The 13,058-nt window shown below is 45.2% G+C and overlaps 1 protein-coding gene across 1 annotated transcript; it reads right to left on the reverse strand.

Moving 5' to 3' along the window:
• Positions 1 to 495: 495 nt before the first annotated feature.
• Positions 496 to 11,090, reverse strand: LOC101734343 (chymotrypsin-like elastase family member 2A). The gene is made up of 8 exons (XM_031906580.1): positions 11,051 to 11,090; positions 10,504 to 10,598; positions 8,661 to 8,758; positions 6,651 to 6,779; positions 4,219 to 4,355; positions 1,755 to 1,900; positions 642 to 794; positions 496 to 567 (listed from the first exon to the last, which is right to left on the reverse strand). Exons 1-8 carry the CDS (start codon positions 11,088 to 11,090, stop codon positions 496 to 498), a joined length of 870 nt encoding a protein of 289 aa, XP_031762440.1.
• Positions 11,091 to 13,058: the final 1,968 nt, after the last annotated feature.

Consider the following 13,058-nt stretch of genomic DNA (forward strand, 5'->3'; position numbering starts at 1 on the left):
ATTTACCAGCCAGGTATCAACTATAGCTCTGCTGGATATTAGCTTAAAATTATATATTAGACGCCTGCTTCCAGTCATTAGATGGACATTGGAATCAAACCCAGGCTTCCATGACATAATGTAACATAATAATAATAATAACATAATAATGTTACAGCCAGGCACGGATTTGTGGGCAGGCCACAAAGGCCCGGGGCTAGATCAGCAAAGATCGGCCGCATCTGTACTGGGGACTGGATGGGACATTTTGACAGCTGTTTAAATCTCCTGCCCACCTAGTCCCCAGTGCAGCCAATTGGTAAGGTGAGCACCAGGGGTGCGAGCGCCTAAAGGGGAAGGGGTGCAACAGGCCTAGGGGCCCTGGTTACAGCATTTGCCCCATTCTGGGCAGCTCACCAGTCCTTTCTGCCATGCTGTAAAATGAGAGGGACTGCTGTATGCAATGGCTATAGGTGTGATTAGGAAAGTTTCTGGAATTTTGTAGATTTTGATGTCTCATTGCAGCCTACCCTTCAGCAGAACAATCGACTGAACGTCTGTAAGGGCAATGGCACACAGGGCTATCCCCTAGAAAGGAAAAATGTGTTTAAATATGTCCCAGATACCCCCCCCCCCCCCGTGCTGCAGGGCCACATTCTCACCTCACATATCCAGCCATTGAAATCAGAGACGCGAGTGAAGACCGAGGGCTTCTTGTAATAATTGCACCCTGCGGCCGAGCCGAAACTGACCACCCCATGGACCTCCCAAGCGCCATCAGTGTTCTTGCAGTTGAGCGGCCCCCCAGAGTCCCCCTGTCAGAGAGAGAACAGCAAGTGAATCTAAACATCATCATTCTCATTTGTACAAACTGAAATGCCCCCCCTCCCCTTTACACTGTTATATTAATGTAACTGGGTTATAATGTGGGGTCCAAACTGGTTGAAATCAGTTTACAGGGAATGGCTGCATTGTCTTGGGGGTTTCCAACTTGTCCACTGCAATAAAAGGTTATCATGGGGGGCAGAGGGAAGGGGATTACTGGGCTAAAGTGATTAATGGCGCTAATTTTACACACATGGGGGCAGAAATATTATTAATGTTCACATCACCAATCTTTGCTGGTTTTTCTTCGAGTGACTTCCACCGGAAATAACGTCATATCTGGTGCTCGGATGGTGTAAAATAAAACACACCTTGATAAATTTGCTATTTATTTTTTACACCGTTTTTTCAACCATTTTTGTTTTACACAGCATAATCACTGGCATATATAGGAAGCAAACCTTGCAGTTGTGAGGGGGCCTGGGGGACAGGGGGACCCAGACTGTGAGCTCTGCTCCCTTTAAGAGAACTGAAGTCAAAAACTGAAAATCATTAGAAATGCTGTATTTTGTATACTGAACATAAATATAAACATTCTGAAACATTCTAATTAAAATAATGATTTATGCTTTCAAAGTTGTCCAGAAGGGGCCGCCATCTTTAGGGCTTGCACATGCTTGGTAGCAGGCCAATATTCTTTCCTAATCTGACGTTTAACTATATTCTAATATTTGTAGTGTACAGAAAGCAATATTTATTTGCAAACCAAGAGGGAAACAACTATAGGCTTTTATAGTAAACAAACAAACAAACAAACCAACACAGGTGGATTGGCCATATCTTTACAGCTAGGGGTGGAACCAAAGTGTTTCCTTCTCCATGCCCAGCCCTAGCGTATCTCCTGCTACTGAATTTGTGCTCCTTTCCAGAATTGCTCGGTTGTTACTTACGTAGCAGCTCGCGGTGACGCCGGTACCCCCAGCGCAGATCATATTGGGCTTTACGGTTCCCCACCACCAGTCCGGCTGGGAACAGGTCGGGTAATCCACCACCTGTAAGAGCCCCTGTTGCAATTTCTCTGACGGTGGGCCGGACGCTGGAATAATAATCAGATATTTAGCATCATAGATCCAAATGTCCAATCACAGGAGAAAGTTTTAAGATAAAAAAAGCAACTTTAGTTCTTTACTTTAGTATGGGGAAAGCTATGATTTATCAAAAGGCCTTCTCAATTTTTTTTTGCAAAACTTCCATGAAAATTTGCAACGGAAAAATTTGTTGTGCATCAAAATTTGTTGCGTCAGAAATGGGCATGGGAGACAAAAAAGTCGCGCAACAGATTCGCTCCTCACTAAATACAAATAATTCACGTTTTACAAAATTATATCTTTTTCTCTGTAATAATAAAACTGTAGCTTGTACAGGTATGGGACCTGTAATCCAGGATGCTCTGGACCTGGAGTTTTCTGGATAAGGGATCTTTCCATAATGTGGATCTCCATACTTCAAGTCTGCAACATTAAATAAACCCAATAGGACTGTTCTGCCCCAATAAGGGGTAATTATATCTTAGTTGGGATCAAGTACAGCTACTGTTTTATTATTACAGAGAAAAGGGAATCATTTAACCATTAAATAAACCCAATAGGGCTGTTCTGCCCCAATAAGGGGTAATTATATCTTAGTTGGGATCAAGTACAGCTACTGTTTTATTATTACAGAGAAAAGGGAATCATTTAACCATTAAATAAACCCAATAGGGCTGTTCTGCCCCAATAAGGGGTAATTATATCTTAGTTGGGATCAAGTACAGGTACTGTTTTATTATTACAGAGAAAAGGGAATCATTTAACCATTAAATAAACCCAATAGGGCTGTTCTGCCCCCAATAAGGGGTAATTATATCTTAGTTGGGATCAAGTACAGGTACTGTTTTATTATTACAGAGAAAAGGGAATCATTTAACCATTAAATAAACCCAATAGGGCTGTTCTGCCCCCAATAAGGGGTAATTATATCTTAGTTGGGATCAAGTACAGGTACTGTTTTATTATTACAGAGAAAAGGGAATCATTTAACCATTAAATAAACCCAATAGGGCTGTTCTGCCCCCAATAAGGGGTAATTATATCTTAGTTGGGATCAAGTACAGGTACTGTTTTATTATTACAGAGAAAAGGGAATCATTTAACCATTAAATAAACCCAATAGGGCTGTTCTGCCCCCAATAAGGGGTAATTATATCTTAGTTGGGATCAAGTACAGGTACTGTTTTATTATTACAGAGAAAAGGGAATCATTTAACCATTAAATAAACCCAATAGGGCTGTTCTGCCCCAATAAGGGGTAATTATATCTTGGGATCAAGTACAGGTACTCTCACTGTACAGGCTATGATCGTGTTTGTCTGCCTTTCCCATTACAGCTGTAATGACAGTTAAACTAGATTCCTATCCTGTAGCTCCTGTCCATTCTATTGATCCTGGCAGCAGGTAGTTTCCTTTCTATTGGCCAATCGTAGTTCTGGTTAGCAACAGAGGGAATCAATAATATTATTAATGAATTAATTCATTAATTAAGTCTGCGTCAAGTAACGAAAGTGCTAAGTTGGAACAAGTTCACCAATTTCTGGCAGAACATGGCAATGGTAGGCCCTTTGCAGCCCATTTGGATGATTTCATAAATAAAATTATCCTTTTTTTCCCAAGAAATTAAGTAGTTTTGCACTCAAGTAATTAAACTGCAGACAGGACAGCAGTACTATTAGGAATATTCCACTTTTCCAGGCAATGTAACATTAATTAAAGGGAAACTATCCCCCCAAACAATGTAGGTCTCTATAACAATATATTGCATAAACAGCTCATATGTAAAGCCCTGCTGCATCTAAATAACCCATTTTCATATAAATATACTTATTTAGCAGTATGTGCCATTGGGTAATCCTAAATAGGAAACTGCCATTTTATGTACTAAGGGCCGCCCCCTGGGATCATAGGAGTCACAGTGCACACAAACAAGCCAAGGCACACATACATGCTAGGCCCCATCAGCCAATGAATGGGCAGAGTTCTGCCTGTTACTCCCACAATACTTCCTGTTACAGTTAGAGCTGCATCACTTCCTGTCAGCTGATCTCTGAGGGAGCACACAGCCCATCACTAAATGGCGGCTCAAGGGAAAGGATGTAAAAGGGCAATATTTACTGATATATATATTCCAGTTTGGGGAGATTCTTTAATGGGCCACTTAATATAATATAAACTGTCTGTTGGTTACGTATTCATTCTGGGGGTATAGTTTCCCTTTTAAAGGTTAAAGAGTAAAAAGCTGCAGAATGAACCTAGGCTGTAACCTTTTATTGGCATGGCTACATGACAGGGGCAAGTGAGGGGCATTAAGGGTATGACTTACTCTGCAAATACCCCCAGCCTGTTACATAGCAGCCCAATTGGTTGGGAAGGATGTACCCAGCGGGGGGCAAACAGCCAGGCTTGATGGTGTCACTGTAATCCACCTTTACCTGCAGTTCGAGGAGCGAGATATCGTATCTGGAAATGGGGAAAAATGATAATATTAGACATAAATACAAATAATGGCACTATTACAAATACATGTGCCTTACCCATGAATACAGCACTGCTTGAGTTCAGCACCATTGTATTCATGAGGGAAAAGACTGAGGGTGGTAAGTGGGTGTCACTTTGGATGCCCCTTTAGGGAATGCTTAGTAAATAACAGCAATAACGTGCCCTATGGCTATTGCCCCAGTCGCAGTAGATAAGTGCATAGTCCTTAAAGGGAAACTATACCCCCAGAATGAATACTTAACCAATACTTGACCTATTAAAGAATCTCCCCAAACTGGAATATATATATCAGTAAATATTGCCCTTTTACATCCTTTCCCTTGAGCCGCCATTTAGTGATGGGCTGTGTGCTCCCTCAGAGATCAGCTGACAGGAAGTGATGCAGCTCTAACTGTAACAGGAAGTAGTGTGGGAGCAAAAGGCAGAACTTTGCCCATTCATTGGCTGATGAGGCCTAGCATGTATGTGTGCCTTGGCTTGTTTGTGTGCACTGTGACTCCTATGATCCCAGGGGGCGGCCCTTAGTACTTAAAATGGCAGTTTCCTATTTAGGATTACCCAATGGCACATACTGCTAAATAAGTATATTTATATGAAAATGGGTTATTTAGATGAAGCAGGGTTTTACATATGAGCTGTTTATGCAATATATTGTTATAGAGACCTACATTGTTTGGGGGTATAGTTTCCCTTTAAGTGCTGTGATGAACAGTAAATGATCCCTAAAGGTCCCCATACATGGGCCGATTATAGCTGCTGATATGGGTCCCTTGGACCGATTCGGCAGCTTATCGGCCCGTGTAGGGGCAGAAACGAGCGGCCTGGCCGACCGATATCTGGCCTGAAATTGGCCAGATCTCGATCGACCAGGTTAGAAAATCCGGTCGGATTGGGGACCGCATCGGCTCGTTGATGCGGTCCCCGAACCGACTGCCCCAGGGCCAAATGATCGGATTATTTTTTTTTTAAGTCCCTTGCTACTCGATATCGCCCACCCGTAGGTGGGGATATCGGGTGAAGATCCGCTCGCTTGGCGACATCGCCAAGCGAGCCGATCTTATAGTGTATGGCAGTGGTTCTCAACCTTCCTAATGCCGCAACCCTTTAATACAATTCCTCATGTTGTGGCGACACCCACAAAAAGACCTGGCGCGCAGCGCGGCAAATTTTTTGACCACGCCCACTTTGTGGCCACGCCCCAATTGCCACACCCCATTTTTAAAATAGTTAAAATAGTACCCACGATGGCCCAATAGACAGCACCCCCATACAGTGCCCCCCATACAGTGCCCCCCATACACAGTGCCTCATTTGCCCCCATAAACAGTACCCCCCCATAGACAGTGCCCCCAATTGACCCCATAGACCATGCCCTCAATTGCCCCACAGACAGTAGCCCCCATAGAAAGTACCCTCCATACACAATTCCCCCATACACAGTAGCCCTCCTTACACAGTGCCCCCCATACACAGTACCCCCCCATACACAGCCCCCCATACACCGAGCCCCCCCATACACAGGAGCCCCCCATACACAGTAGCCCCCCCATACACAGTAGCCCTCCTTACAGTGTCCCCCCATACACAGAGCCCCCCCATACAGTGTCCCCCCATACACAGAGCCCCCCCATACACAGAGCCCCCCCATACACAGAGCCCCCCCATACACAGTAGCCCTCCTTACAGTGTCCCCCCATACAGTGTCCCCCCATACACAGTACCCCCCCATACACAGAGCCCCCCAATTGCCCCCATAGAGAGTACCTCCAATACAAAATTCCCCCACAGACTTCTTGCGGCTCCTGCTTCTTATTCGGCTCCTCGTACGGCGGCGACAGGACCTTTTATAAGGTTGCGCCTGTGGGTGTGACGTCACACGTACGCACGGGCGCAACCTTATAAAAGGAACTGTCGCCGCCGTACGAGGAGCCGAATAAGAAGCAGGAGCCGCAAGAAGAGACTGTGAGCGGTCGGCTGCAGCCAGTGCATCCCGCTGGCCTGGATAGTTTAATGAATGTTCTGCATTTCCGTAATGCGGGACATTCATTGAACAATCCGGGACAGCGGGACGCACTGTAAAAACCGGGACTGTCGCGACCCCTGTGAAAGGGTCATTCGACCCCCAGGTTGAGAACCGCTGGTGTATGGGCACCTTAACTCTCACACTTGATTGGCAGCATCACACCCACCCTTTAACTGCCTGGTTTATTGAATACACACAAAGCACAGGGAACCCCTTAGCTAGAAGGACATTACCCATTGGCCAAGTTGTTTGGGTCCCAGCCTGGATGGTTATAAAGTCCAATCACGCTGATTGTTTGCTGCCCGGCATCAATCTGTTGAAGGTTGTGTTTCCCGAGTTGCACTCTGTAAGTTTTATCTGAGCTGAAAGGAAAGAAGGAAAGAATTGTTTGTTTTTTACAGTTATCTTAGAAAGAAATAGATCCAGTAGTAGATCATATTATCACATGGCATACAATGGTGTAAGTAAACGTTCATGTGCCCAGACTGGCAATCTGTGGGTTCTGGCCAATACCAGGGGGGCTGTAAGGTGCCACAGACAGTCACTATTTATTGGGCTGGGGGGGGGCTGTTTGTGCCTCTGGGTACTGGGAATGCCAGGGGGGCTGTAAGGTGCCACAGACAGTCACTATTTATTGGGCTGGGGGGGGGCTGTTTGTGCCTCTGGGTACTGGGAATGCCAGGGGGGCTGTAAGGTGCCACAGACAGTCACTATTTATTGGGCTGGGGGGGGGCTGTTTGTGCCTCTGGGTACTGGGAATGCCAGGGGGGCTGTAAGGTGCCATAGACAGTCACTATTTATTGGGCTGGGGGGGGCTGTTTGTGCCTCTGGGTACTGGGAATGCCAGGGGGGCTGTAAGGTGCCACAGACAGTCACTATTTATTGGGCTGGGGGGGGGTAGGGTTGGGCCTCTGTGTATTGGGAATGCCAGAGCCTATTTTGTATCCCAGTCTAGACCTGATAGGCAGTCAGTGTGCATAACAGGCTAAAGTGAGTGAAACAATTATAGACAAGAGGGTCTTAGGCTGAATTAAAGGAATACTGTCATGGTAAACACATCAGTTAATAGCGCTTCTCCAGCAGAATCCTGCATTGTAATCTGTTTTTCCCATGGGGCTAGCCATATTCTTCATTTCCCAGGGTGCCACAGCCATGTGACCTGTGCTCTGATAAACGTCAGTCACACTTTACTGCTGCGCTGCAAGTTGGAGTGATATCCCCCCCCCCTCCCCCCCAGCAGCCGATCAGCAGAACAATGGGAAGGGAGCAAGATAGCAGCTCCCAGTAGGTATCAGAATAGCACTCAATAGTAAGAAATCCAAGTCCGGCTTGGGACTCCTCCAGTTACATGGGAGTAGGAGAAACAATAGGTTAGCTGAAAGCAGTTCTAATGTGTAGCGCTGGCTGAAAGCTCAGACTCAGGCACACTTTACTGCTGCGCTGCAAGTTGGAGTGATATCCCCCCCCCCTCACCCCCAGCAGCCGATCAGCAGAACAATGGGAAGGGAGCAAGATAGCAGCTCCCAGTAGATATCAGAATAGCACTCAATAGTAAGAAATCCAAGTCCGGCTTGGGACTCCTCCAGTTACATGGGAGTAGGAGAAACAATAGGTTAGCTGAAAGCAGTTCTAATGTGTAGCGCTGGCTCCTTCTGAAAGCTCAGACTCAGGCACACTTTACTGCTGCGCTGCAAGTTGGAGTGATATCCCCCCCTCCCTCACCCCCAGCAGCCGATCAGCAGAACAATGGGAAGGGAGCAAGATAGCAGCTCCCAGTAGGTATCAGAATAGCACTCAATAGTAAGAAATCCAAGTCCGGCTTGGGACTCCTCCAGGTACATGGGAGTAGGAGAAACAATAGGTTAGCTGAAAGCAGTTCTAATGTGTAGCGCTGGCTCCTTCTGAAAGCTCAGACTCAGGCACACTTTACTGCTGTGCTGCAAGTTGGAGTGATATCCCCTCCCCCAGCAGCCGATCAGCAGAACAATGGGAAGGGAGCAAGATAGTAGCTCCCAGTAGGTATTAGAATAGCACTGAATAGTAAGAAATCCAAGTCCGGCTTGGGACTCATCCAGTTACGTGGGAGTAGGAGAAACAATAGGTTAGCTGAAAGCAGTTCTTATGTGTAGCACTGGCTGAAAGCTCAGACTCAGGCACACTGTACTACTGCATTTCATTCTATTCATGCTGAATTCCCATCCAGCCCTTCCCCCAAGAATAAAAGAGGTACAATAATGACATACCTGATACAGTGAGCGGCAGTTAGAACCCATCTGCGTCCAATGAGGCTCCCCCCACACGTGTGATACCAATAGCCATAACTGATATACTGCACAGAAACCTACAGGGACAAAGCAAGCAGAATGTTCCTTCAATTCCTATATTATATTAAAGGCATTGTGCATAGTCTCAACTCTAGAGAACCTTTGCCAAAGAACAAAGAGGATTTCCTGGAACCTGTATTTATATCAGTGGACTTTTTCAGTTCAGCCTCCTTTGAGGTCCACATAACAGGGTTCAGGATCAGCTGCTGATCCATGGTGCCAAGAATATGTATGAGCACAGCACTAACCAAAGTAAGGACTTCCAAGAGTATCTGGGAGACATTATCCCTCGGATGAGGGGTGAAAGGTTTTCAAGAAAACTCAAAAAGTCCCGTTACTTTAGACTTAACTCTACTAGATACTGTCTCCCAGTTATACTTGAAAGTCCTTCCTAAAGGCTACATAGGGTGAGATCTGGGAGGAATGTCTCCTAGAGTCTATGATGTTTCTCATTCATCCAATCATGATATACAGTATCTAGCTGAATGAAGTCTAAAGCAATTGGGCTTTCTGAGTTTTCTTGAAAAATATTCACCACTCATCTTCTTCAGTTCTTCAGTTACTTTAGACTTAACTCTACTAGATACTGTCTCCCAGTTACACTTGGAAGTCCTTCCTAAAGGCCAGGTAGGTTGAGATTTGGGAAGAATGGCTCCTAGAGTCTATGAAGATTCTCATTCATCCAGGCCATGATATACAGTATCTAGTAGAATTAAGTCTAAATTAACTGGACTTTTTGAGGTTTCTTGAAACCCTTTCACCCCTCATCTGAGTGGCTTCTTCAGTTCATCCTGTTAAACTGAAGAAGCCACTCAGATGAGGGGTGAAACGTTTTCAAGAAAACTCAGAAAGCCCAATTGCTTTAGACTTAATTCTACTAGATACTGTATATCATGGCCTGGATGAATGAGAATCATCATAGTCTCTAGGAGCCATTCTTCCCAAATCTCAACCTACCTGACCTTTAGGAAGGACTTCCAAGTGTATCTGGGAGACAGTATCTAGTAGAGTTAAGTCTAAAATAACTGGACTTTTTGAGTTTTCTTGAAAACCTTTCATCCCTCATCTGAGTGGCTTCTTCAGTTCAGCCTGTTAAACTGAAAAAGCTGAGTTTTCAAGAAAACTCAGAAAGCCCAATTGCTTTAGACTTAATTTTGCTAGATACTGTATATCATGGCCTGGATGAATGAGAATCTTCATAGACTCTAGGAGACATTCTTCTCAGATCCCACCCTACCTGGCCTTTATGATGGGAGACAGTATCTAGTAGAGTTAAGTCTAAAGTAACTGAAGAAGCCACTCGGATGAGGGGTAAAACATTTTCAAGAAAACTCAGAAAGCCCAATTGCTTTAGACTTCATTCTACTAGATACTGTATATCATGACCTGGATGATTGAGAATCTTCATAGACTCTAGGAAACATTCTTCCCAGATCTCACCCTACGTGGCCTTCAGGGAACCACCACACTAGATTGCTGAGTAATGACTTGCCTTTGGTGCACATTGACATCAGGTGTGTCAGACAGAGGAACTATGAGCATTGTATGGATATTAGACAGAGTTTTAAAACACACACATTTATCAAAATAATCAGACATTGTGGGTTTCACAGCACAAACCACTCAGGGACCCCCACACCTTTAGACAAATTACTTTTTCTCAAGGACCCCCGTGGGCCCCTCTAGAAGTCATGGGGCTTGCTATCCCTGTTACTGCTCTCCTCCCCACATTCATTTAATAGAAATTGTACAGATAACTGACCTGCCAGGGCCAACTGTGTGGAACAGCCTCCTGTCCATTGACCACTCGGGATTCAACGGGTGGGTAAGTAGGAACGCCACATTCTTGCCCATAGGCTACTGGAAACAGAAAAGTAACAGTAAATGTCTAGTCCCCTGCAGGTAGAATGTTTAGTTGCTATGGGTATCTGCCTTATTATTATTATTATCATTAATAATAACACATAAAGCACCAACCCATTCTGCAGTGCTGTATAATAAGTGGGCATATACATTAAATTTACTGATTATTTACAGAACAATAACTGATACAAGAGGTAAAGAGCGCCCTGCCCAAAAGAGCTTACAATCTAAAAGTTAGAAACATCAGGTGGGTAAGTAGCAACACAGTTATGCCTATAAGCTAGGGGAAACAGAAAAGTCACAGTAAATAGCTAGTCTACTGCAGGTAGATACATAGAAGCCAACGTTTGATTGGTTGCTATGGGTAACTGCCCAATTTGCCAGTAGAGTTGAAGTGATCATAGTTATAAAAAGGCCATTAATATGGAGGCCACCTATAACCCTACCTGCAGCCACGCACAGCGCCAAGACCCACAGCGCACTCATGATGCTGAATGGAAACTGCTGTGTTCATGACTTGCCCTTTATTTATCCAAACCCATTATCAGTGTTTTGCGCAGTTTTTGACAGGATGAGAAAATAAACCAGGCAGGGGTGGCATTTTTCCCACCGTCAAAATATTTGCTAGACCTTGTTATTATCTAAATAATAAAGTTATTCTGAGCTTCAAGAGACTTCTTATTACTATAAATGAATGTATTAATTATAGGCAATATAGCCCATAGCTGGGTAAAGCCGGGGAGTGTAAGGGCAACGTGTACAATTCCCAACTTGCACATAAGCAGGTTTTTTCCGTCCACATCAATGGCCGATGTCTCCACCTTCCTCTGGCCAATGGTGCCACATGTTTGGGCATTGTGTGGCTATATATTATGGAACAGTCCCTGAGACATTGTGTTGCATTCTGTGTCTAAATGAATGATTTGTGGTCATTTGAGATAATACATGAGATGGGCCCCATGATATACAGGGTCAATGCATGTAGGGGCCACATGGTTATAGAACCAAAAGTGCCTCAAGGATGATCCCTTAGAACTTCTGCTGCATTCAGTCGGACCATGTCCCAACTCATACGGAGCACACAAACAATCATATTAATGTTCTTCTTTATATGAAATATATGTATGGGATGGAAAGAGTTAACTTACCCTACCTTAGATGAAGTCCCAAAGAGATAAACTACTCCCAGTGGGAGGGAGCCATTCCCATGGGCCTAGGCGTGTAATAGGCAGTTCCTTGTGCCATATTCTATAAAAGAGAAGGGAAGCCATTGTAGGGATCCCAAGATTTGGGCCCCTTTGCCTGGGTTCCCCTTTAGACAGGCACCAGAGGGTGGCCTTGTGGGATATGGACACCTAAGGGTGGTCCTAGCTGTTTGTATTTGAAAAGGGAGTTTCCTGTAGTTCTATCAAACAGCCACTAGGTGGGATGCTGCAGTATAAAATAGGATGGCACACACCATGTGTAAGGTCTTTTGTCCTGGGACCCCCCCCCCCCCCCCCCCCTCTGTAAGAGGCTAGCTACAGGCTCCAGTTATAGAGATCAGTGAGATATGTTATAGTCACTCTAGGAGTTAGAGAATAGACAGAGTATCTAGAAAAGGCAGTCTGAAGCCCCAACAGGAGATAAATGAGATTATGACCTCCCGGCATTACTGGCCGGAGTTCAGGTACACTAAGTGGCCAGCTCAGGTGGTAGCTAGGGACCACAGAAAGGGGATTGCCATGGCGTGAGTCCCGGGGAGAGTCCTGAGGGAGTGTCTCTTGGTGGGAGAACTGGGGAGAGCCCTAAGAGAGGGTCTTCTGGCGTGAGTACCAGGGAGAACTCTAAGAAAGGATCTCTTGGCGGGAATAGGCCTAAGCGAGAGGGTCTCCTAAGGGAGAGAGTACCCGAACCTGCATGTCATACTACTGGAGACTGTGTGTGAATACAATAAACAAGTTCATCTGGTTAATCAGCACTTCCAGTGTCCTCAAGGATTGGAACCTCAACTGCCTGGTAAGCACCCACCCCAAGGAGGGCAAGGTCCCAGGAGTTGCAGGGAGTCCATACACAAGGAGGACTGTACAGAGTTTCCCAGGGAGGGGTGTTACAGTTCAACCTGTCCCTACCCTGGGTGGAGGCACACCAGTAATATTGTACCTGCCCCCCATAGTAAGCGGGGGCACAGGGCTCCTGTTAGCGCCACATGCATAAAAGTGGGCTACACCATGTTTATTCCTCTATGGACTCCACATTAGAGGAAGCCCCATAAACTACTCCCAGTGGGAGGGAGGCATTCCCATGGGCCTAAGTGTATAATAGGCAGTTTCTGGTTCTTTAGTCTATAAAAGAGAAGGGAAGCCATGCTTATTCCTCTATGGACTCCTCCAAATGCAGGGGGTGGATGTGCTGGAGGCCCTGAGTAAAGTTAGGTCTCTTGAGTTCTTGAGGAGAAGATTACAGCCCTTATGT

The sequence above is a fragment of the Xenopus tropicalis genome, chromosome 7 (assembly GCF_000004195.4).
Source record: "Xenopus tropicalis strain Nigerian chromosome 7, UCB_Xtro_10.0, whole genome shotgun sequence".
Lineage (NCBI taxonomy): Eukaryota > Metazoa > Chordata > Amphibia > Anura > Pipidae > Xenopus > Xenopus tropicalis.